Below are 23803 nucleotides of genomic sequence, written 5' to 3' on the forward strand. Positions count from 1 at the left end.
CAAATATTCTCTTCTTCACCAGGCTCCAGTGAGGCTCCTTGAAGCCCTTGAAGCCTTGATTTTCAGTGTCCGTTCTTATGGGGCTTGAGTTGCCCGTTTTAGCAAGAATCCTGTTAATCAATTTATTGAGAAATTCTTACCCCGATATCTAATCACTTTTAATATCTGATCAAATTCTTCATCCTCTACCCCACCCCCAGGTGATATCTGATCACCCAGGCCTGCCTTCAGCATAATCCTGTTAGGTCTGTTTAACCGGAGTCCATCCTACCCCTGACGTTTCCTTTTAGTCATTTTCCATCTACTGCCCCCCATCCTGCTCCTTGGCTGGGGTAGAAACCTGTTTGTGCATGCTGTATTCAGAATTGAGCCCACTTCTGTACTGAGGTCTCTTTCCCCTTATTGCAATACTTCCTGATTTAAATCTGTTCTTACTGCTATAACTACCGTCAGACTCTGATTTTCTTTGACTAAGTCTGAGAGGGAAAGTTCCGAAGAATAGGAGTGGCTAAGTTAGCTACGGAGAAGTTCCTCTGGGGCCAGGGAGCAGAGAGGAAGACAATGATAATTACGATGAAGATCATGTTTTTGATGTCAAAAAGTACAACACTTCCCATTACGCACTGCATGTGAGCCTCACACCTGCCCTGCAATGGAGGAGTAGATAGTTTACAGGTGAGTAAGCCCAGAGAGGAGGGGACTTGCCAGTGATCACAAGGCCAGCGAGTGCCTTTACTACTTCATAAGACCCCTATCAAGCAAAGTAGAATTGTTCATTCTCTCCACCATACAACCAAAGCACAGCTTGGAAAAGTGATTTGGCTAGAACCTTTCTCCAAAGCTATCTGTAGTGGTTATCATCTCCTAAAGGAAAGTCAATTTAAAAATTAAAGGATGTACCCGCTAGGGGGCAGCAGAGACCAGCTGTGCCTCATGGCCTTCCCCACCATGTCTAGCTCTCATTTGCCGCTGATCCTTCCGTGAGAATTCTTCAGCTATTATTTTAATTAACAGACTGCTCAGTCTGTGCTTGCAGAATATCTGTGAAAATCTGCATGCACCTCTCTCTCTGAATTTCTCTTGGAAATCTAAGGGATTATCTCGTCCATGTGTACTGTTCTAGTATTAATTTACTTCATCCTCCTAGCAAGCAGCCCTATGCGGTAGATACTGTCATCTGTCATCCCCATTTTGCACACAAGGAAACTGAGGCACATAGACATTCATTATTTTCTCCACGGTCATGCTGCAAGGCAGTGACAAAGCCAGGATTTTTTTTTTTTTTTTTTTTTAAAGACAGAGCCTTGCTTTGTCGCCCAGACTGGAGTGCAGTGGCACCATCTCGGCTCACTGCAACTTCTGCCTCCCGGGTTCAAGCGATTCTCCTGCCTCAGCCTCCTGAGTAGCTGGGATTACAGGCACCCGCCACCACACCTGGCTAATTTTTGTGTTTTTAGTGGAGACGGGTTTTCACCATGTTGGCCAGGCTGGTCTCGAGCTCCTGACCTCAACTGATCTGCCTGCCTCTGCCTCCCGAAGCGCTGGGATTACAGGCGTGAGCCACTGTGCCCGGCCTCAAACCCAGGATTTAAATTCAGGCAGGCAGACTTCAAAATCGACACCAGCCACCGTAAGCTGCCTGGGAGAGGGGCTGCTCCCATTCTCTGGACCTCTTCTCAGACCCATGTGCCAAGTGTTGGTACAAGCACTTCCCATGTAAGTGCTGAACACGAATAAGTTTCGGGAAGTGTGCAGGCAGTGGAGATAAAGATAGCAAGGCAGGAAAGGTCCCTGCCCTCTTGGTATTGACAGGTTGAATATTAAAAGATACGCAATGTCTTTTAGCATCAAGTGTGCCTACTGTGTGCAGGCTCTGGACCTCCTTACCTAACTGTGACATGCTACCCACTGTATGCAGGTCTTTACATACTTTATTTCATTTACTCTCATTTTGTTTTCAGTTAGGGTCTCACTCTGTTGCTCACACTGGAGTACACTGGCACAATCTCAGCTCACTGCAGCCTCGACCTCTGGACTCAAGTGATCCTCCCACCTCAATCTTCTGGGTAACTGGGATCACAGGTGTGCACCCTCACACCCAGCTAATTTTTTAATATTTTTTGTAGAGACAGGGTCTCCCCATGTTGCCCTGGCTGGTCTTGAACTCCTGGGTTCAAGCAGTCCTCCCACCTGGGCCTCCCGAAGTGTTGAGATTACAGGTGTGAGCCACTGTGCCCGACCTCACTTACCCTTCATAACCCCACAGGGTTGGTATTAGTTAACATTTAATATGAGGCCCTTTGAAGCATAGTTCTGGAGTTGGACTTCCCAGTTCTGCATTTTATTAGCTGTATCATCTTGGACCAGTTATTTAAGGACTTCACTCATCTGGGCCTGTAGGTGCTAATAAAAGCTCCCATTTCAGAGAAGTATTATAAGGATTAAATGAGCAAGTCCCTGTAAAGCACTTAACAGCTTTCTTTTTTATTTATTTTATTTTTAAAGTAAAGAGGTGGGGTCTCACTATGTTGCCTTGCCTGTTCTTCAACTCCTGAGCTCAAGCGATCCTCCCACCTTGGCCCTCCAAAGGAGTACAGGCGTGAGCCACTGTGCCCGGCCAACACAGCTTTCAGTACATGCTAACTATTATCATGTGTGTGTGTGTTTTGTGCTTCAGATGAAGTTGGAAGCTTCTAGGGGTTAAGCCCCTTTCCCAGAGTCACAGCTAGGAAGAGGCAGGACAAGATCCCACCTGGGCTGTTTTCTTTTGGAGGCACTGCTGTTTTCACTGTGGCTTAACACTCCAAGGGAGGGACTGGGATGGAATTCTACATGGGCCACAGAGGATTGAGCCAGAAGGAGAATGGTCACCTGCCCAGTGCAGGGTATGCCAGAGCAGAGCAGGTCAGCTTCCTTCCAGGCAGAAACATCTGCTGTTCCCACCACCTTGGTGCTCTCCTCCCAGATACATGCGTGGCTGAGGACCTGCTCTCAGGTGAGATGGCTTGCCCTGAAAGGGGCAGAGCTGCCAGAGTCCCCGGGGGTCTGCAGGAGACTACAGTTTGGCCATGCTGCTTGCTGGTACAAGGAAATTTTTGGTAGGCACATTTCAGGAGGTCCCACCCAAGTGTCACAAGCCAGCAACTTGAGATGCTGGACCCCATTCCACTTGATCCAGCATCTGGGAAAACCTGAGCCTGCAGATGGGGCCACTTGGTCAACTCTCCGTATATCTTGTTGAATCAGCTTAAACCTGGACTTGTCAAATTCTGGATCTGAGCAGGCCAACTTGCAATTTTAAATCCTTCGAGCACTGTTCCCTGGCAGACCTAGGGCAATTTTTGTTTTCTCCAGAGAAGTCTGCCGAAGTTTCTGCGGTGAAGTTTCCAAGCTGATGAATTGGAAGCCGGGACTTGGCAGCTCTCAGCCAAGGAGGGTTGCAGTCGGTGGAATGTAAGGAATGCCCAGGGCCATCTGCTCTGCCTTGCATCTGTTCTTCAGGCCAGCCCGCATTCTTCCTGTGGGAGAGAGCTTCAGCCGTAGGCCTAGAAACACTGGGGCCCCTTTGATCATGCCTCCTACCTCAGCCCCAAGTTGGATGACATTGAATGCCATACTTGCTTTACCTGGGCCTCACCTCTTCTATAAACAGGGTGCCAAGTCCTGCCAGGCCTGGGATTTACATGCCAGTGTCTGGAAGAAACGAGACAATAGGGATCGTTATTCTAATGCAAAGGAGGTGCCTGACTCCCTTAGGATAGAACCTTCCTTACAAATTCTCTGAGATCCTTGCTCTAAATTAAAACTCCCTGAGGGCTCCTACTTGTTTTTTTTCTTTCTTTTTTTTTTTTTTTTTTGGCGGAGGGGGCAGGATGGAATTTCACTCTTGTTGCCCAGGCTGGAGTACAATGGTGCGATCTCGGCTCACCGCAACCTCCGCCTCCTGGGTTCAAGTGATTCTCCAGCCTCAGCCTCCCGAGTACCTGGGATTACAGGCATGCACCACCATGCCCAGCTCATTTTGTATTTTTAGTAGAAACGGGGGTTTCTTCATGTTGGTCAGGCTGGTCTCAAACTCCTGACCTCAGGTGATTCGCCCACTTCAGCCTCCCAAAGTGCTAGGATTACAGGAGTGAGCCACTGCACCCGGCCAAGGGCTCCGACTTCTAGTTTTAAAATCAATGTATGCCTTGAGTGCATCGCCTCGATGGGCCTCAGTTGGAGTGGGCCAGCATTTCCCAGAGGAATTTAAGCAGGGGAACTGCCCAATGAGGAGGAGTTTGCCACTTCAAGCCAGTTCTTTGGGCCTTTGAGATGCAGAATCAGGAGGAAGGGAAAAGGTGCAAAGGCTCTGGAGCAGAGAGGCAGCAGGGTATGGAAGAAGAGGGCCTGAATCAAATACACCCACCCACAGTGTACAGTGGCAACTGTGCAAGGTGCTGGTAGCCTGCAACAGAGATTTTCCAAGGGCGGCCGGAGAAAAGTTTCCTGGAGCAGGTGGCCACTAGCTGAGATTTGAGCAGGCATGAGTGGACACAGAGGCAGTCTGGAAGCTGGGACAGTGGCACAGCAGGAGGGGGTGGGAGCTTGGTTGGTGTGTGTGTGTGAATACACCTCTAATATGGGGAGCACCGGGCCCATTGTGCTCACAGGTCTTTCTGTCTGTAATACTCTATGACTTTCAGAAACCAAAGGGCCTCTGCCACTGACTCTGCAAATGAGTAGTTTGTTATTACAAACCCTTTGTAAATATTATTTTGATGAAGTTTAATAGTTCATCAAATGAGACTGTAATTTATTTGGTCATTTCTGTGTAGATGAACATTTAGGTTATTTGAACCTATCAAGTCATTATAAATAATGCCACAATGAGCATCTTTATACCCATGCTCTATTTCCTTAGGCTAAATTCCCAGATATGTATGTAATTAATAGGTCCAAAAGAATGATGATTCTTTTAAAGTTCTTGATTGGTAATGCTAAGTATTTTCTAAAATGGTTATTACTAATTTTCAAAAACTTTATCATGGAAATATCTTAAATGTACCCACAAAAAATAGAGTGGGTCACCATTTCTTGTAACCCAGCTCTATCTAATTATCAACATTTTAATCATTTTTAATCTTTATTTTGGGGAGGAGGATATACCTCCATTTATTTAGCCAATTTGTTTTTTCTTTTCTTTTTTTTTTATTATACTTTAAGTTCTAGGGTACATGTGCACAGCGTGCAGATTTGTTACATAGGTATACATGTGCCATGTTGGTTTGCTGCACCCATCAACTCGTCATTTACATTAGGTATTTCTCCTAATGCTATCCCTCCCCCAGCCCGCCACCCCACAACAGGCCCTGGTGTGTGATGTTCCCCTCCCTGTGTCCATGTGTTCTCATTGTTCAGCTCCCACTTATGAGTGAGAACATGCGGTGTTTGGTTTTCTGTCCTTGTGATATTTTGCTGAGAGTGATGGTTTCCAGCTTCATCCATGTCCCTGCAAAGAACATGAACTCATCCTTTTTTATGGCTGCATAGTATTCCATGGTGTATATGTGCCACATTTTCTTTATCCAGTCTCTTATTGATGGACACTTGGGTTGGTTGCAAGTCTTTGCTATTGTAAATAGTGCCACAGTAAACATACATGTGCATGTGTCTTTATAGTAACATGATTTATAATCCTTTGGGTATATACCCAGTAATGGGATTGCTGGGTCAAATGGTTTTTCTAGTTCTAGATCCTTGAGGAATTGCCACACTGTCTACAATGATTGAACTAATTTACACTCCCACCAACAGTGTAAAAGCATTCCTATTTCTCCACATCTTCTCCAGTGTCTGTTGTTTCCTGACTTTTTAATCGCCATTCTAACTGGCATGAGATGGTATCTCATTGTGGTTTTGATTTGCATTTCTCTGATGACCAGTGATGATGAGCATTTTTTCATACGTCTGTTGGCTGCATAAATGTCTTCTTTTGAGAAGTGTCTGTTCATATCCTTTGCCTACTTTTTGATGGGGTCATTTTTTTCTTGTAAATTTGTTTCTTTGTGGATTCTAGATATTAGCCCTTTGTCAGATGGATAGATTGCAAAAACTTTCTCCCATTGTGTAGGTTGCCTGTTCACTCTGATGGTAGTTTCTTTTGCTGTGCAGAAGCTTTTTAGTTTAATTAGATCCCATGTGTCAATTTTGGCTTTTGTTGCCATTGCTTTTGGTGTTTTAGTCATGAAGTCTTTGCCCATGCCTGTGTCCTGATTGGTATTGCCTAGGTTTTCTTGTAGGGTTTTTATGGTTTTAGGTCTTACATTTAAGTCTTTAATCCATCTTGAGTTAATTTTTGCATAAAGTGTAAGGAAGGGATCCAGTTTCAGCTTTCTACATATGGCTAGCCAGTTTTCCCAGCACCATTTACTAAATAGGGAATCCTTTCCCCATTGCTTGTTTTTGTCAGGTGTGTCAAAGATCAGATGGTTGTAGATGTGTGGTATTATTTCTGAGGTCTCTGTTCTGTTTCATTGGTCTATGTATCTGTTTTGGTAACAGTGCCATGCTGTTTTGGTTACTGCAGCTTGTAGTATAGTTTGAAGTCAGGTAGCATGATGCCTCCAGCTTTGTTCTTTTTGTTTAGGATTGTTGTAGCTATGCGGGCTCTTTTTTGGTTCCATATGAAATTTAAAGTAGTTTTTTCCAGTTCCATGAAGAAAGTCAGTGGTAGTTTGATGGGGATAGCATTGAATCTCTAAATTACTTTGGGCAGTATGGCCATTTTCATGATGTTGATTCTTCCTATTCATGAGCATGGAATGTTCTTCCATTTGTTTGTGTCCTCTTTTATTTTGTTGAGCAGTGGTTTGTAGTTCTCCTTGAAGAGGTCCTTCACATCCCTTGTAAGTTGGATTCCTAGGTATTTTACTCTCTTTGTAGTAAGTGTGAATGGGAGTTCACTCATGATTTGGCTCTCCGTTTGTCTGTTCGTGGTGTATGGGAATGCTTGTGATTTTTGCGCATTAATTTTGTACCCTGAGACTTTGCTGAAGTTGCTTATCAGCTTAAGGAGATTCTGGGCTGAGACAATGGGGTTTTCTAAATATACAATCATGTCATCTGCAAACAGGGACAATTTGACTTCCTCTTTTCCTAATTGAATACCCTTTATTTCTTTCTTTTGCCTGATTGCCCTGGACAGAACTTCCAATGCTATGTTGAATAAGATTGGCGAGAGAGGGCATCCCTGTCTTGTGTCGGTTTTCAGAGGGAATGCTTCCAGGTTTTGTCCATTCAGTATGATATTGGCTGTGGGTTTGTCATAAATAGCTCTTATAATTTTGAGATACGTTCCATCAATATAGTTTATTGAGAGTTTTTAGCATGAAAGGCTGGTGAATTTTGTTAAAGGCCTTTTCCGCATCTATTGAGATAATCATGTGGTTTTTGTCGTTGGTTCTATTTATGTGATGGATTGCATTTATTGATTTACGTATGTTGAACTAGCCTTGCATCCCAGGGATGAAGCCGACTTGTTCGTGGTGTATAAGCTGTCTGATATGCTCCTGGATTCGTTTGGCAGTATTTTATTAAGGATTTTCGCATCAATCTTCATCAGGGATTATGGCCTAAAATTCTCTTTTTTTGTTGTGTCTCTGCCAGCCTTTGGTATCAGGATGATGCTGGCCTCATAAAATGAGTTAGGGAGGATTCCCTCTTTTTGTATTGATTGGAATAGTTTCAGAAGGAATGGTACCAGCTCCTCCTTGTACCTCTGGTAGAATTCACCTGTGAATCTGTCTGGTCCTGGACTTGTTTTGGTTGGTAGACTATTAATTATTGCCTCAATTTCAGAACCTGTTTGAATATTCAGAGATTCAGAGATTCAACTTCTTCCTGGTTTAGTCTTGGGAGGGTGTATGAGTACAGGAATTTATCCATTTCTTCTAGATTTTCTAGTTTATTTTCATAGAGGTGTCTATAGTATTCTCTGATGGTAGTTTGTATTTCTGTGGGATTGGTGGTGATATCCACTTTATCATTTGTTATTGCGTCTATTTGATTCTCCTCTCTTTTCTTCTTTATTAGTCTTGCTAGCGGTCTGTCTATTTTGTTGATCTTTTCAAAAACCCGGCTCCTGGATTCATTGATTTTTTGAAGGGTTTTTTGTGTCTCTATCTCCTTCAGTTCTGCTCTGATCTTAGTTATTTCTTGCCTTCTGCTAGCTTTTGAATGTGTTTGCTCTTGCTTCTCTAGTTCTTTTAATTGTGATGTTAGGTGTCAATTTAAGATCTTTCCTGCTTTCTCTTATGAGAGCACGCTGCTTTAAATGTGTCCCAGAGATTCTGGTACGTTATGTCTTTGTTCTCATTGGTTTCAAAGAAAATCTTTATTTCTGCCTTCTACCCAGTAGTCATTCAGGAGCAGGTTGTTCAGTTTCCTTGTAGTTACACAGTTTTGAGTGAGTTTCTTAATCCTGAGTTCTAATTTGATTGCACTGTGGTCTGAGAGACAGTTTCTTGTGGTTTCTGTTCTTTTACATTTGCTGAGGGGTGTTCTACTTTGAATTATGTGGTCAATTTTAGAATAAATAAGTGCGATGCGGTGCTGAGAAAAATGTATATTCTGTTGATTTGGGGTGGGAAGTTCTGTAGATGTCTATTAGGTTCGCTTGGTCCAGAGCTGAGTTCAAGTCCTGGATATCCTGTTAATTTTCTGTCTCCATCTGTCTAATATTGACAGTGAGGTGTTAAAGTCTCCCATTATTATTGTGTGGGAGTCTAAGTCTTTTTGTAGGTCTCTAAGAACTTGCTTTATGAATCTGGGTGCTCCTGTATTGGGTGCATATATATTTAGGATACTTAGCTCTTCTTGTTGAATTGATCCCTTTACCATTATGTAATGGCCTTTGTCTCTTTTGATCTTTGTTGGTTTAAAGTTTATTTTATCAGAGACCAGGATTGCAACCCCTGCCCTTTTTTGCTTTCCGTTTGCTTGGTAGATCTTCCTCCATTCCTTTATTTTGAGTCTATATGCATCTTTGCACGTGACATGGGTCTCCTGAATACAGCACGCTGATGGGTCTTGACTCTATCCAATTGCCGGTCTGTATCTTTTAATTGGGGCATTTAGCCCATTTACGTTTAAGGTTAATATTGTTATGTGTGAATTTGATCCTGTCATTATGATGCTAGCTGATTATTTTGCCCATTGATGGATGCAGTTTCTTCCTAGCATGGATGGTCTTTACAATTTGGCACGTTTTTGCAGTGGCTGGTACTGGTTGTTCCTTTCCAAGTTTAGTGCTTCCTTCAGAAGCTCTTGTAAGGCAGGCCTGGTGGTGGCAAAATCTCTCAACATTTGCTTGTCTGTAATGTTTTTTCTTTCATCTTCTTTGTGATGGTATATTTAGCCAATATCTGATTATTGACTACTTAGGTTGTTTTACAGTTTTCATCATCATATAACATGCTGCAGTGAATATCTTTGTCACAAATTCTTGTGCATTTCTGTAGCTCTTCCTTAGGATAAATTCTTTGACAGAATTTTGGAGCCAACGTCTGAATATATTTTGCAGTCATTTTTACATAGTACTAAATTGCTGTATAGAAAATTTGTACCAAATTATTCTTCTATCCTCATTGTCTAAGAGCATTCATTTCTTCTGTCTTTTATGGTTCTTTTTACTATTTTTTAGTTTACTAGGTGGGTAATATCATCTCACTGTTGTTTCAATTTGCATTTTATAATTACCAGCAAGGTTTAGTTTTTAAATGTATCTTTTGCCATTTTGCCATTTATATTTTTTCTTATGTAAATTGACCCCCTTTTGTTGTTTCTCTTTTCTTTCTTCCTTTTTTTTTTTGTTTTTTATTTTTTTGGTTTCTTACTGCTTTGTAAGAGCCTCTCATATGTAAAAACAGAATCTCAGCAGGAAGCAGATGGCATGTTAAGGAGCATTTAATGGCAGGATTGTTTGCAAATTGTGTGCATACAGTTTAGGGACCCCAACAAAGAGTAGTGCAGTAGCCCTGGGCTTGCAAAAGTGAGGGCCAGTTACCACCCTTAAGCCTGGATGCTGAGAGAGAGGGTGATTACTGGGACCGGGAAAGGACTCCTGACCAATGCTTTCATCTTTCTTGGAGAGATACAGTCAACTCACAGAGACACAGTAAAAAGGGAGACAGTGGCATGAATTCCCTAAGCCAGCACTTTCCTTCCTCCCTTCCATCTGTTGACGGTGCTGCCAATTGGCCAAACCCAACAGGGAGCCAGAGGGCCAGGCAACGGCTGCTGGACATGTCTTGGCCTCTTGGGGCCTATACAGGGCAGGGAAGGATGTAGAATTGATCTGGAGGCAGACAGAAGATGACTAGACATCCAAAGATAATAATTTCTTTTCTGGGATATGTATTTTAAACTCATTTCCTCAGTTTATTTACTGTCAATATTGTTTAGAGTTTCAATAATTTTATGTAGGCATATCAACCAATTTTGATGATTTTTCCTCTGATGTTTTGTGTAAGAAAGCATTCCTGATCCCCAACATTGTGTCATTATTCAACCATGTATCGAGTGTCTTCCTTCTAGAATATGAAGGAGAAATAATTATTTAAAAGATGCAAATAAGTAGAATTTCATTTTAACAGCTTAATTCTTTCTTTCCAAGGGACTGTAAGTCCTTGCACTCTTTCTTCCCACTTTGTGTAATTGGTTGGTTGAATGTGCTGATCTTGAAAGGTACAAACTGGGAAGGAGTTTTATTTTTTTTCTCCATGCTGTTTTTTTTTTTTTTTCTTTTTGACACAGGATGTTCTCTGTCACCCAGGCTGAGTACCTCAGGTACAGTGGTACCATCACAGTTCACTTCAGACTTGAATTCCCTGAGCTCCGGTGATCTTCCCACCTCAGCCTCCTGAGTAGCTGGAACTACAGGCGGGTGCCACCACACCCAACTAATTTTTGTGTTTTTTGTAGAGATGGGGTTTTTCCACGTTGCCCTGGCTGGCCTTGAACTCCTGGGCTCAAGCGATCTGCCCACCTTGGCCTCCCAAAGTGCTGGGATTACAGGTGTGAGCCACCATGCCTGGACTCAGTGCTATCTTAAACCTTCTTTGTTGACTCAGTCTTCTGCCAGTGATGAGCTGGCTGGGACCAGCTGGTGAAAACCAATTGTTAAATAGGAATTTTACAAGCTGGTTGTGAAACCATTGCAGCTGAAAATCAGCCATGATGGGAGAATTTACACTATGGGCATCAACAAATACTACAAACAGGGCTTCTCCCACCCACCACCCCCGTACCCCTGTTTCCAGTCGAGTTTACCTGCACACCACTGCTCTTACCCACTTCTTTTTGAGCACCTCCAGGAGAGAATGGGGACATTAGCTATTCTTCTGTCTTCCACTTTGCTTTTTCTCTCCACTTCTCCCATCTCTTCCTATTCCCGCTGGCTTCTGCAGGGGCACATAAGTGGGGGGATTGGAAGAAGAGGGGTTAAAAATCTTTAATAGGCCAGGCACGGTGGCTCACGCCTGTAATCCCAGCACTTTGGGAGGCCGAGGCTGGTGGATCACGAGGTCAGGAGATCGAGACCATCCTGGCTAACACAGTGAAACCCCGTCTCTACTAAAAAAACAAAAAATTAGATGGGCGTGGTGGCGGGCACCTGTAGTCCCAGCTGCTCAAGAGACTGAGGCAAGAGAATGGCGTGAGCCCAGGAGGCGGATCTTGCAGTGAGCCGAGATGGTGCCACTGCACTCCAGCCTGGGTGACAGAGCAAGACTCTGTCTCAAAAAAAAAAAAAAAAGAAAATCTTTAATAATTTGTGTTATGGTAGAAAGAGGGTTTGTAAGTGTCCTTTGTTATGGTAGGTGTCATTTATTGGCTGTTTGGCATGTTTGGAGAATATTCCAAGATCCCCTTACCAACTTTGATCTGAGCAAGACATTTTCCAGCTGAATACTGGTGAAACCCCTTGGAGTTACCCTATATCCTCTTTCTTTTTTTTTTTTTTTTTTTTTTTTTTTTTGAGACGGAGTCTTGCTTTGTCGCCCAGGCTGGACTGCAGTGGCCGGATCTCAGCTCACTGCAAGCTCCGCCTCCCGGGTTTAGGCCATTCTCCTGCCTCAGCCTCCCGAGTAGCTGGGACTACAGGCGCCCACCACCTCACCCAGCTAGTTTTTGTATTTTTTTTTTTAGTAGAGACGGGGTTTCACCGTGTTCGCCAGGATGGTCTTGATCTCCTGACCTCGTGATCCGCCCGTCTCAGCCTCCCAAAGTGCTGGGATTACAGGCTTGAGCCACCGCGCCCGGCCCCTATATCCTCTTTCTATCAGGAACCCCTTCACCTAAGCAGGCAGCCACTTCCAACAGGGCCCTTTCAAACTAGCTCACAGTAGGGCTGCACTAATTTCCACAGTGTACATTTGACTCATGGGAAGCCTCACACGTCCTTGCCCAGCCAAAAGGAGTGAGTACCCTGACCCAGAGGCTGCCCTTCATCCTTCCAGGCACTGCAGCAGCTCCAGCCTACATCTACCTTTGGTCATCTCTGGGCAAGAGGCACCTTCAACCTCTACCCTCCCACATGACAGGCATGCAAGGCAGGCTCTCCAGAAAACTGTCTCCCCCAGCTCCAACAGCAGCTGGATGACCTGTGAGTTTTAGGCACTCAGAAAGTGTCCAGCTGAGAAGTAAAATATCAGTCTCTTCCTTTTGTAAATCTCTGCAATCTCCCCAAGAGGGGTTCTCTTGGAACCTCTCACTGGGCTTACGGGATGCACCCTTTGAGAGAAGGGAAACCCAATAGCACATGGACTTGTATGTAAATTTCCTTCAGGGCATCTCCCCTTCAGTGACTCTCCAGCCTTCTCTTCCTTAGCCTTGAGGTGGGTCACCACTTCTTACCAAGTCCTTCACAGCTACTCTAGGAGCTTTTCCACAGAACATGGCGGTAACTGTCATCTATTGCCTCAGCAATTCCCATTACATAAACTGACACATCAAGGACCTTGAAAAGACCATCCTGCTCCCAACCTGATCACATTGAAGACAGGCTGCAATTGCGAGTCCTCTGCAGATTGTTTATACTGCTACAGGGTAGTGACCCCTGAGAGATAGTTCTTTGCTCAGCAGAGCACCTTGATGACTGTTAGGATATGAAAAGAAATGCCGAAGGCCAGGCACAGTGGCTCATGCCTGTAATCCCAGTACTTCGGGAGGCCAAGGCAGGCAGATCACCTGAGCTCGGGAGTTTGAGACCAGCCTGGGCAACGTGGCAAAACCCCATCTCTACCAAAAAATAGAAGAAATTAGCCGAGCGTGGTGGCACGTACCTGTGGTCTCAGCTACTCAGGAGGCTGAGGTGGGAGAATTGCTTGAACCTGGGAGGTGAAGGTTGCAGTGAGCCAAGATGGCACCACTGCTCTTCAGCCTGGGTGACAGAGTGAGACCTCATCTCTAAATTAATTAATTGAAATAAAAGAAATGTCTGGGACCAATCTTTTTATTGATGAGAGAGCAACAATTCTATACCTGATAAGGCAAGGAGAATTCTGATGTTCTAGTAGTGGCCTGACTCAGGAATTTACTTAAGGTGTGTGGAGGCGAATGGGAGGGTAGCGGAACTTCTGGGAAATGATGACTAATATTCTGTTTGAAGCTGTTGCTATACCGTATTCCTAAATCTTCAGCAAATTTCCGCTATAAATAACTTCCTTGTGTTTGTGTAATTTGAGGAAATCAAGAAGAAAAGAGGCAATCTGGGATGGTGAATTTTATGTGTCCACTGGACTGGGCCAGGGGCCACCCAGAGATTTAGTCAAATATGATACTGGGAGTTTCAATGAGAACGTTTCTGAATGAGATTGACATTGGAATTGGTAGACTGAGTAAAGCAGATGGCCCTCCCTAATGTGGGGGAGTGGTGCTTCATCCAACCAGTGGAAGGCCTGAATAGAACGAAAAGGCTGAGTAAGAGAGAGTTCCTTCTGCCTGACAACCTTTGAGCTGAGACACTGCTTTTTGGGCTGAGCTGAAACATTGGCTCCTTCTGGGTCTCAAGCCTGCCAGTCTTCAGACTGGAGTTACACCATCAGCTTTCCTGGGTCTCAAGCTTGTGTGCTGCCGGTCTTAGGACTTGTTGGTCTCTGTAATTGCATGAGCCAATTTTGTGTGTGTGTATGTGTGTGTTGCATTGGATGGGGATTGCCGAGTTTTTTCCAATCATGGGAAGCTAAGCAAGTTCAGCTAAATATGAAGAGAGGAAAGGTAGTCTCTAAAAACTGACCATACTCGAGTGGCCAATGTTTATAGTGGTAAGCCTGTAGGCAACAAATAATTTAATTTTGTTTTCTTAATAGAACCTGAAGGTCTTTCATTTTTAGCTGGGAAACCTAGGTTCGTTACGTACTGTTACTGCTGTAGTGGCTGTACTCCTCTTTTCCCAGGTGCTGTGTTGTCATTTTCTTTTTTCTTTTTCTTTTTTTTTTTTTTTGAGACGGAGTCTCACTCTGTGGCCCAGGCTGGACTGCAGTGGCCAGATCTCAGCTCACTGCAAGCTCCGCCTCCTGGGTTCACACCATTCTCCTGCCTCAGCCTCCCGAGTAGCTGGGACTACAGGCGCCCGCCACCTCGCCCGGCTAGTTTTTTTTTTTGTATTTTTTAGTAGAGATGGGGTTTCACTGTGTTAGCCAGGGTGGTCTCGATCTCCTGACCTCGTGATCCGCCCATCTCGGCCGCCCAAAGTGCTGGGATTACAGGCTTGAGCCACCGCGCCCGGCTGTGTTGTCATTTTCGTGTCATCTTTCTGACCTCTCCTTATGGAAACTGTATTTTGGTTTTTTTCTTCTGCAGTGGTGGGGAGATGTCACATTTTTAAATGCTATTCATTATCATCATTAGTTTTTTTTCCTTCTTAAACCTATAATTATAAATCTGTTAATGTCTAAAACAACGTGAAAAAATTTCCTCCCACAAGAGAAGATGAAGAAACCAAACATGGTGGTTCATATCTATAATCCCAGCACTTTGGGAGGCTGAGGTAGGAGAATTGCTTGAGCTCAGGAATTTGAGACCAGCCTGGGCTACCCAATGAGACCCCATCTCTACAAAACATAAATAAATAAATAAATAGTTGGGCCTGGTAGCTTGAGCCTATAGTCCTAGCTACTCAGGAGGTGAGGTAGGAGGATCACTTGAGCCTGGGAGGTTGAGGTCACAGTGAGCTAGGATCATGCCACTGCACTCCAGCCTGGGTAATGAAACAAAACCCTCTGTCTCAAACAAATAAACAAAAAAAAACAAAGATAGAGAGAAGGTGAAGAGCTTAACACAGCCAACCCCTCTGCACGCTCCCTCCTTGTATCCATTGTGCTTGTTATTACCATGTATCCCGGGTTTGTAAAACCCAATTTTCCTTTGTAAATATTAACAATTGTCTATCTCAAAATTGCTTTTGGTTTTGCACCGAATTCTGTGTTTATATTTATAAAACTTATTGCAATATCTTTGTGGTTTTAGGGTTGGTTGCTGGCTTTTTTTTTCCTGTTCTCCTTACCCCAATTTTAAATTCTTGATTTTGTTTCTCTATCTGATTTAGAAAATACCTTAGAGTAACATTTTCTGGAAAAGCAGCCAAGTGCTACTCTTTCTAAGCCTTTGTGTGTCAGAGAACTGTTTTCTTTTGCTCTCACCATGAATAACACCTAAGCCTAACTTTTCTGTAGACATGTTCCTTGTCTTCAATAATTAGTGTGTGGGCACCAGGGGAAGAATGAAGGAATCTTGCAGTCGAGGGGAGCAGTTGGATGCCTTCAGATTTTTAGCCCTGAGGTCTCTGTTCACCACACTTCATGTCATCAGAGCTAGGCAGCCTTATATAAAATCCATTCTAAACCTGCTGCCTAGGCTCTTAGGGTCTTTTTTATTTTATTTTATTACTATTTTTTAGACAGGATCTCACTCCGTCAACCAGGCTGGCGTGTAGTGGCGCAATCTCGGCTCACTGCAGTCTCCATCTTCCAGGCTCAAATGATCCTGTAGTAGCTGGGACCACAGGCACGCCTGGACCACACAGGACCACCACACCTGGCTAATTTTTGTATTTTTTGTAGAGATGAGATTTCGCCACATTGCCAAGCTGGTCTCGAACTCCTGGGCTTAAGTAATCCTCTTGCTGTGGCCTCCCAAAGTGCTGGGATTACAGGCATGAGCCACTGTGCCTGGTCTCTTAGAGACTCCTAAAACCACACTTCTCAGCCAGGCGCAGTGGCTCACGCCTGTAATCCTAGCACGTTGGGTGGCCGAGGCGGGTGGATCACCTGAGGTCAGGAGTTTAAGACTAGCCATGGCCAACATGGTGAAACCCCGTCTCCACTAAAAATACAAAAATTAGCTGGGCGTGGTGGCAGGCACCTGTAATCCCAGCTACTCAGGAGGCTGAGGCAGGAGAATCGCTTGAACCTGAGGGGCGGAGGTTGCAGGGAGCTGAGATCGCACCCCTTCACTCCAGCCTGGGCTAAAGAGCAAGACTCTGTCTCACAAAAAAATAAACAAAAAACCACACTTCTCAAACTTTACTGTGCAAACAACTACCCTGGGTCCCTTCCTAAAATGCAGATTCTGATTCAGCTGATCTGGGAGAGCCTGAGATTGAGCATTTCTAACCAGCTCCTGGTTATACTCCAGGGTGGTGCTGAATTTTTTTTTTTTTTCTAGTAGAGACAAGGTCTCACTATGTTGCCCAGGCTGGTTTTGAACTCCTGGGCTCAAGCGATCCACCTGCCTCAGCCTCCCAAAGTGCTGGGGCTACAGGTGTGAACCACCTCCCCCGGCTGCTGTTGATGATGCTGATGCCATTGACCCATGGACCACACTGTGTAGCAGGCTTTAGAGCATAGGCGTCTGATCTTTTGGCTTCCCTGGGCCACATTGGAAGAAGGAGAATTGTCTTGGGCCATACATAAAATACACTAGCACTAACGATAGCTGATGAGCTTTAAAAAAAATGCAAAAAAATCTCATAATATTTTAAGAAAGTTTACGAATTAGTGTTGGGCTACATGCAAAGCCATCCTGGGCTGCATGTAGCTCACTGGCTGTGGGTTAGACAAGCTGCTTTATAGCTTTCAAAGCTGAGTCATGCATATTGTTGATTCTGTTTGATGCTCCTGATTGTTTTCTGTGAGGGAGGGCAGGTCCTGGGACAATGAGCTCCTCCCTTCCTCCATCCCCTCCCCCAGCCCTCACCATTCCCTCCATCTGCGCCCCTTCTCACCCCAACCCAGCCCTGAGGAAATGAGGGCACTACCAGGTGCCTGTGGACTTGATGCTCCCAGGATTAAGCCCTTCCCACCACCCACATCCTACTCCTTTCTCTGCGGTTGAGAAAAACGCCTGCCGCCTGCCTACCTAGCCCCCTGGCTAAAACAGCTAGGATGGGGTCAAAGGGCATTGGGATTTTGACTTCAGTACTGGAGGCAGGAGGGTTGCCCCAAGGTCAGCTTTCATGCCTTTGTTCAACACAGCAAGCATACATTACCCAGCAGAACTCTGCCAGATATGGGAAAACCTGTGGCCTATGCTCTGTAGGAGGCTACAGTCTAGGGGAAGGGGTGAATGGTATAGGGGGCGCAATATCGAGGCACTGGGCCCTGCACCCAGGGGAGGAAGGAGAAAGCTGCCAGGCATGAGTCAGAGAAGGCTTTGTGTGGAGCTACGCCCTGGAACATGAGTAGGCGTGAGCCAAGGGGAGAGAGGGCAGGGTGAGTCAGGTCATCCACCATGTTATGAGGACTCTAAGATCCTTGAACCAGTGGGAGGGGATGAGGATTAGGGCTCATCTGGGGACTGGGGATGAGGAAGGAATGGGTGACCAGACTGGAGATTTAGGCATATGCCACCTCAGAGACTGCCTGTGTGCTCAACTCAGCATACCCTGTGTGCCTGTGGGTATGGGGACAAAATTCCCCCAATGCCTGCTTCTGGCTTTGTGCCATTGCGTTTTCTTTAGGCAGATGTTCTTAGCTGTCACTGCACTGACTTCTAAAGCCACCCCAGCCTCCATGAGTGAACGTCCACGTCTTCTCCCCTCCAGTCTGTGGGGAGGAGCCCCACCCCCTTTTCTCCAGCAATTCCTAACACATTGCCTCCAGGCCTTTTCAGCACCATTGCCTCACCAGGAATGTTCTTTGCCCTTCTTCACTTGGTTCATTCCTATGCATTCTACAAAACTTCATCTGCCACGCTTTTCTGACCTGTCCCCTCCCAGGCTGGTGAGGCAGAGCAGAGCATCCTGTCTGTCTCCCTGTGGACGGGAACGGTAGGTGGCCACTGGTCACCTAATGCATTGCACAGTGACTACCTGTGGGATTTGGTGACTATTGCAGGGACAAATGTTGAAGGACCCTGAAGTGCCTGCCTGTCCCTCCACCCTGACCTCTCTGTGGCTTCTTTTGCTGCATGTCTAGCTGGGTGCAGTGTCCTGTTACTTGATCGTTCCTCGTTGGCGTCTACTTTCCTAGTCCTCCCTGGATGCCTCTTCTATTGCACCTACTGAACCAGTGGGCTGTGCTCTCTTTCACACAGTGACACTTCTGGCTGAGAAGTCATTAGTAACCCGCCACCCCCTATCATCAGAGTCAGTAGGCCCTAAAACTGGCCCTGTGTTTGGTCCAACCCACCTTCCACTTTGCCTCTCATGACTGATCCTTGATTTATGCCCAGCTGTCCTCAAGCCCACACCCTGATAGCTGACCCTCTGTCAGACTGTGCCTCTTACAAAAGGCCCTTCTCTTATCCTTCTCTCTCAGCCCAACACCTGTCCTACTTCCACTCACTGACCTTCCCTGACCACTCCAGGTAATAACTACTCCCTGTCTTCAGAACCCTGCCACACCACTCATTGGGCAGATAATTTCATGTTCTCCATGGGGCCATTCTGTGTTCCTCTGTGTGCATGGTGCCTGGCACAGAGCAGGGGTGCAAAAATATTTGTTGACTGAGTGTGCAAATGTAATCTCTTTCTCCTGGCAAAGTTTCCTGAAGGTAGAGGCCATGTGCTGTCTACTGCACAGTTGACTTTATGCCCAAAGCTAGTCTGCCAGATATATTTGTGTATTAGCAGCTTAAAACCACCAGTCTGGTACCAGCCCCTTTAAGTGGATTGACTATACACAGATGCACACACACACACACACACACGAGACATAGTTGTTTTGTTTTTAACCTCAATGTATAAGACCCAGAAGCTCTTTGGAAATCATCAAGAGAAGAACTCTCTGTGATGACGGAAATGTTTTATATCAGCTCTATCCTATATGGCAGCCACTAGACACACATAGCCATTGAGCACTTGAAATGTGGCCAGTGTGATTGAGGAACTGGATTTTTAATTGCATTTAATTTAAATTATTTTAAATGTATGTAGCCCCGTGAAGCTAGTGGCTGCCATTGTGGACAGACAGTTCCGGACCACTCCCAGTTCACCTGCTCTAACCTCTGCCCCTCACTGTCTCCCCTCCAGACCCCTGAGCCCCTTCCAGCACTGCTTGAGGTGCCCTCTACCTGTGCCTACCTCTCGTCTGCCAGTTTGATTTGGACCTGTTTTTGCCACCTCAGCCCCCATGCTCTTGTCAAACATGTATTTGGCCTCTGGCCAAACAGGGCCTGGGAGGAAAACAGAGTCCTGCTTCTGCTTGGCTTCCCCATCAGGGAGGGGAGTTGAAGTGACAGCCTCCTGATGGCTTAGAAATGTGGAGGATGCATCATGCATCATGTTCTGGACATGGCTGGCCATATGAATGACATCTTTTCTTTCTTTGAACCATCTCCACCTGCTTTTATGGACCCCGTCCCCCCCCCCCCCCGCCATGGGCAGGGCAAAGTAGGATGTTGACATATGACTAGCTCTTGGGAATAAGGCCATGGAAGTAAGGCAGACACATGGGGTGATTTCATCAGCCTTATTATCCTTAGATAACTGGTTGTCTTAGGTATCCTTAGATAAGTTATTATCCCTAGATAAAATGAAGCCCGTTTTAATAGAAAATGAAACAGACAAGATGATGACATCCTTTGTATGTTTACTATAATACAGCAAAATTTTCCAGACCAGAGCCAATGTCCACAGCTCTAGGTACACCCCTTCCAAGCAATGCAAAGGACATCTCCAATCATGACATTTAAGACAGTTCTTTATTTCTCTGACAGTGACTTCTTGAAGTGCACATATAATAAATAAATAGAAAATATATCTTTGTTCATGGTGATGCCTACAAGAAATGTTTACAGACAAACACTCTATACATCTAACTCCCGAAAAAGGACCAGCTGTTTCGGCAAGAGAAAAAAGACAAGCATTTCAGAGGAGCGTTGCTTTCCTTAAAGACCAAACTCACTTAAGTCTTACAAACAGAAATAACAAGGAGGACAATTTTCTAAGCAATAAGAAAATTTGTGCTACCAAGAAAATGCCTAGATATTGGCTCTTGGTGAATGGTTTAGGAAAGAAAGTTTTAGGTACAGATCCTGTATGGTGAAACATATGTACAACTCTGAGAACTTTCAAATAGATATTTTTTTTAAATGAACTGAGCCAAAGACAGTCAACATTCCTGGCCACCTGAAAGTGATCACATCCTAAGTGGTTCACAGTGTGAGACTCTTGCATTAAAAGAGTGAAAACTCAACAAAACCGTGGACAAGAAGGACATGAGGTCATTTTAACTCTCCTTTCCATCACCGCTAATCTCCCTGGAAGAGGTCCTTCCTGTGAGTCTGGCCTTTGAAGCAGCCATATCTTTAAAAGCAGAGCCCTGTGGTCACCTCCCAGCAGCTGAAAGATGTTTGGTGGGAAAGACCTCCCTGGCAGTTGACTCCCACCTGGGGAATGGACTCTTGGACCGAGTCTCATGGGTGCAGTTGGGTGGAGGGAGCCAAGCAGGCCCTCTTTGAAGGAAAGTTTGTGGTTGGGGCAGGAAAGGGGATAAACGTAGTTCATCACAAGACCCAGGAAGACCTCGGTGCCTCGTGTGAGATTATAAACCACAGATAGAGTTCTCCCTCTTACAGGAGTTCTTTGGGCGCTCTCTAAGGTAGGCCAGGGAGAGAGCAGGGCGTTAAGCAGCAGCTGAAAGGGACTGGGGTGGACCCAATAGCTGTTCAGACACCCAAGATCAGTCAAAATCGCTCACCAGAAACATGGCAGGCCCTACTCCCTCTGCTGGGCCTAACCTGTAGAGCTGCAGAGACAGGAGAGCTAGGTAGCACCAATGGGGAGTTGGCATCTATTGTGCACCCAGGCTGGGCTGACAGGTTGTGAACAAAGTGAAGGCCACAGGGACCACCAACACCAAGGGGAGGGCGGGTTTGTGTGCGCTGGGAGAAGGAGGGAAGAGAGTGGCTAGCTGTCATTCTACTCTAGTCATTTCCTTTCCTTCAAGGGGACTTGTCCCCATTTCCAGAAGCTACTTCAGGAGTGCCTGGGCACTCAGGGGCCAGTTGTTGAGGCAATGTGGTGTGGCAGCAAGGGCTAGGGTGGGGCTCCCCGGGCCCTCCCCTGGCTATGTGGTTCTTTCCCATCTTGGGGGCTCATTTTCCCCATCTGTTAAAACGAAGGCTTTGGACTAGATATGTTGTATATTTCCAGCTCTGAAATCCCAGACGAAGGGAGTGTGAGCACATCTAGAGTCTCCTGGAGGCCCCCGTGCTCAGTTCCCTGGATGAAGAGCAAATGAGGCCCCAAGGCAGGAACTCACTTCTATGGGCTTCACTCCACCCTCTCGGCATCAGAGGCAGGGCTGCCTGGACACCAAATTCCTCTGTGCTCATAAGCAGCAAAGCCCATTGCTCCCTTCTGACCACACTTCTCCATCATGAGTGGGCCAGAGAGGCATGGGCAAAGGGCAACCCTGCAGTCACCAGCTTCAGCAGGCAGCAGCAGGGAGGGCTGAATCCCTGAGCCATTCCAGAGGCTGCCTCATCTCCCCCCAGCAAAATGCCCCCAGCCTTCATTCCTGCAAGCAAGAAGCCTTCCTGACTCTCCCCTCTGAAATGGCACTGGTCTCCATTTTACCTCTCTGTGATTTCTCCACCTGGCATTGCAGTGCACATGGACCTGACTGCCTGTCCCATTGTACTGCAGGCCCCTTGAGCTAGGCATTAGTTCTCACCTCTCCATCCCGTGTGCCCTGGGCACCGAGCATCATGGATATCAGTGGAAAGGAATGTTTTCATCCACTGTTGGGTTCCAGGTACCATGTGAAATGCAGCAGACTTCTGGAATCTCAGAACAAAAAGGGCCTTTGAGAGTCATCTAGTCCAAGTCCCAGCCTGCCGCCCGAAGTCTCCTGAAAGGTGGACACAGCCAGAGGCAGAGCTTGCCTCTTCCCCAAGGGTAGCCAGTTCCACCCCAGCTCCTAATCCTGTCAGGCTGGCTCTTGCTTAGCGGAGTAAAGATTTCCTTAAGGCCAAGGCTCTTTTTCCTACATTTACCACCCTCACTTGTCTGCTGAACACCATGGGGATCTGTGAATGACCGGCCCTCCAGGTTACCTCCTAACTGGGTCAGGGCTCCTGCCAAAGTGGATCTTCGCTGTCAGCACAACCCAGGTCTCCTGATATGGTCCCCAAATCCCCACTGAAGAGGCACAGATAGGAGAGAAGCACCCAAGAGGCTGCAGGAAAGTGAATGTTTCCAGCATTGGCCAGCACCACCCCAGGGGCTCCAGGTAGACACTTGAGTAGGGGCAGGCGGCAGCACCAGGGTCTCTGATATCTTTCCCTTGGCCCATCAGGGCTGAAACACGGCCTTCCCAGGCAGCTGCTGGCAGGGACGGGGGGAACCCAGCCATCCCCCACTGGTCTGCTGCCAAGAGTCATCGTCCGTCATAGTCTACCACGAGGTGGCACCAGGCGGCAGCTGTCTTCACAACTTCTTCTTCTTCACCACAGGGATAGGCACAACTTGGAAGATTTTGGCTTTGTGATCCTCAGTGTCCAGAGTCACCCAGATGGGCCGGAAGCTGCCTTTGAAGCCAACAAATGCCATTTGCTCTGAAAAGCAATGATGAGTCTCCTGAACAAAAGCCCTATGAGAGGACGGCTGCCCCACCCCGTTCCAGGGCTCCCCATCACCAGTCCCCCACCCCCACCAGGCACCCCCCAGCCACACTGCACTGTGGCCCCTTGGGAAGAGCTCTGTGCTCAGCTACTGATGGTGCCTGACATGCATTTGTATGGGGCAGGCAGGGTCTCTCCTGAGCCTCACTGCCACCTAGGCAGGGTGATGGCTTTGCTTTTGACAGAGGAGCCATGCACAGCAGGAAATGGGGCAAACTGTAAGGGAGGAGACCTCCTAGGAACCTGCCTACCTTCGAACTGCCCCTAGGACCACCAGCAAGTCCCTGCCCCTCTCTGAAGCCCTGTTCCCATCCATCAGATGATGGCATTGATCTACAAGATCTCCTCCCCCGCCCTATCACTCTGTGGCTTTAGAAGGAATTCTGAGAGGTGAAGGAATTTGACCAAGAGTGTGGAGTAAATGGTGCAGCCCAGATTAGAACTCTAACCCCCTGAACCCCACACAGCACTCCCCATCTTGCAGTTCAGAGTTTGAGCATCCAAGGGGCATGGGAATTCACATCTATACTCAGCCCATCCTGGCAGGCAACATGCATTTATCACCACCGGGAAAGTGCCATTCAACTTAGGTCACATTACATACATCAACTTTTGGCAACCGGGATCTTAATTTAAAAGACAGAGGCTCCAAAATGATTCCAGGACTGGGCTGGAAAGGATACTTCTCTTTTCCTTA

The 23803-nt window shown here is 46.1% G+C and overlaps 1 protein-coding gene across 2 annotated transcripts in view; it reads right to left on the reverse strand.

Moving 5' to 3' along the window:
- Positions 1–20052: 20052 nt before the first annotated feature.
- CEMIP (cell migration inducing hyaluronidase 1) overlaps positions 20053–23803 on the reverse strand; it is a 172544-nt gene continuing 168793 nt past the window's right edge. The window contains exon 28 of one of the 2 annotated variants that reach the window (XM_033189217.1): positions 20053–23040. In XM_033189217.1, coding sequence (XP_033045108.1) covers positions 22913–23040 — 128 coding nt within the window. In that variant the 3' untranslated portion in view covers positions 20053–22912. The remainder of the gene's footprint in view (positions 23041–23803) is intronic. The other variant, XM_033189218.1, reaches the window with a different exon arrangement.

This window comes from Trachypithecus francoisi, unplaced genomic scaffold, assembly GCF_009764315.1.
Source record: "Trachypithecus francoisi isolate TF-2019V2 unplaced genomic scaffold, Tfra_2.0 Lachesis_group3, whole genome shotgun sequence".
In the NCBI taxonomy this organism is placed as follows: domain Eukaryota; kingdom Metazoa; phylum Chordata; class Mammalia; order Primates; family Cercopithecidae; genus Trachypithecus; species Trachypithecus francoisi.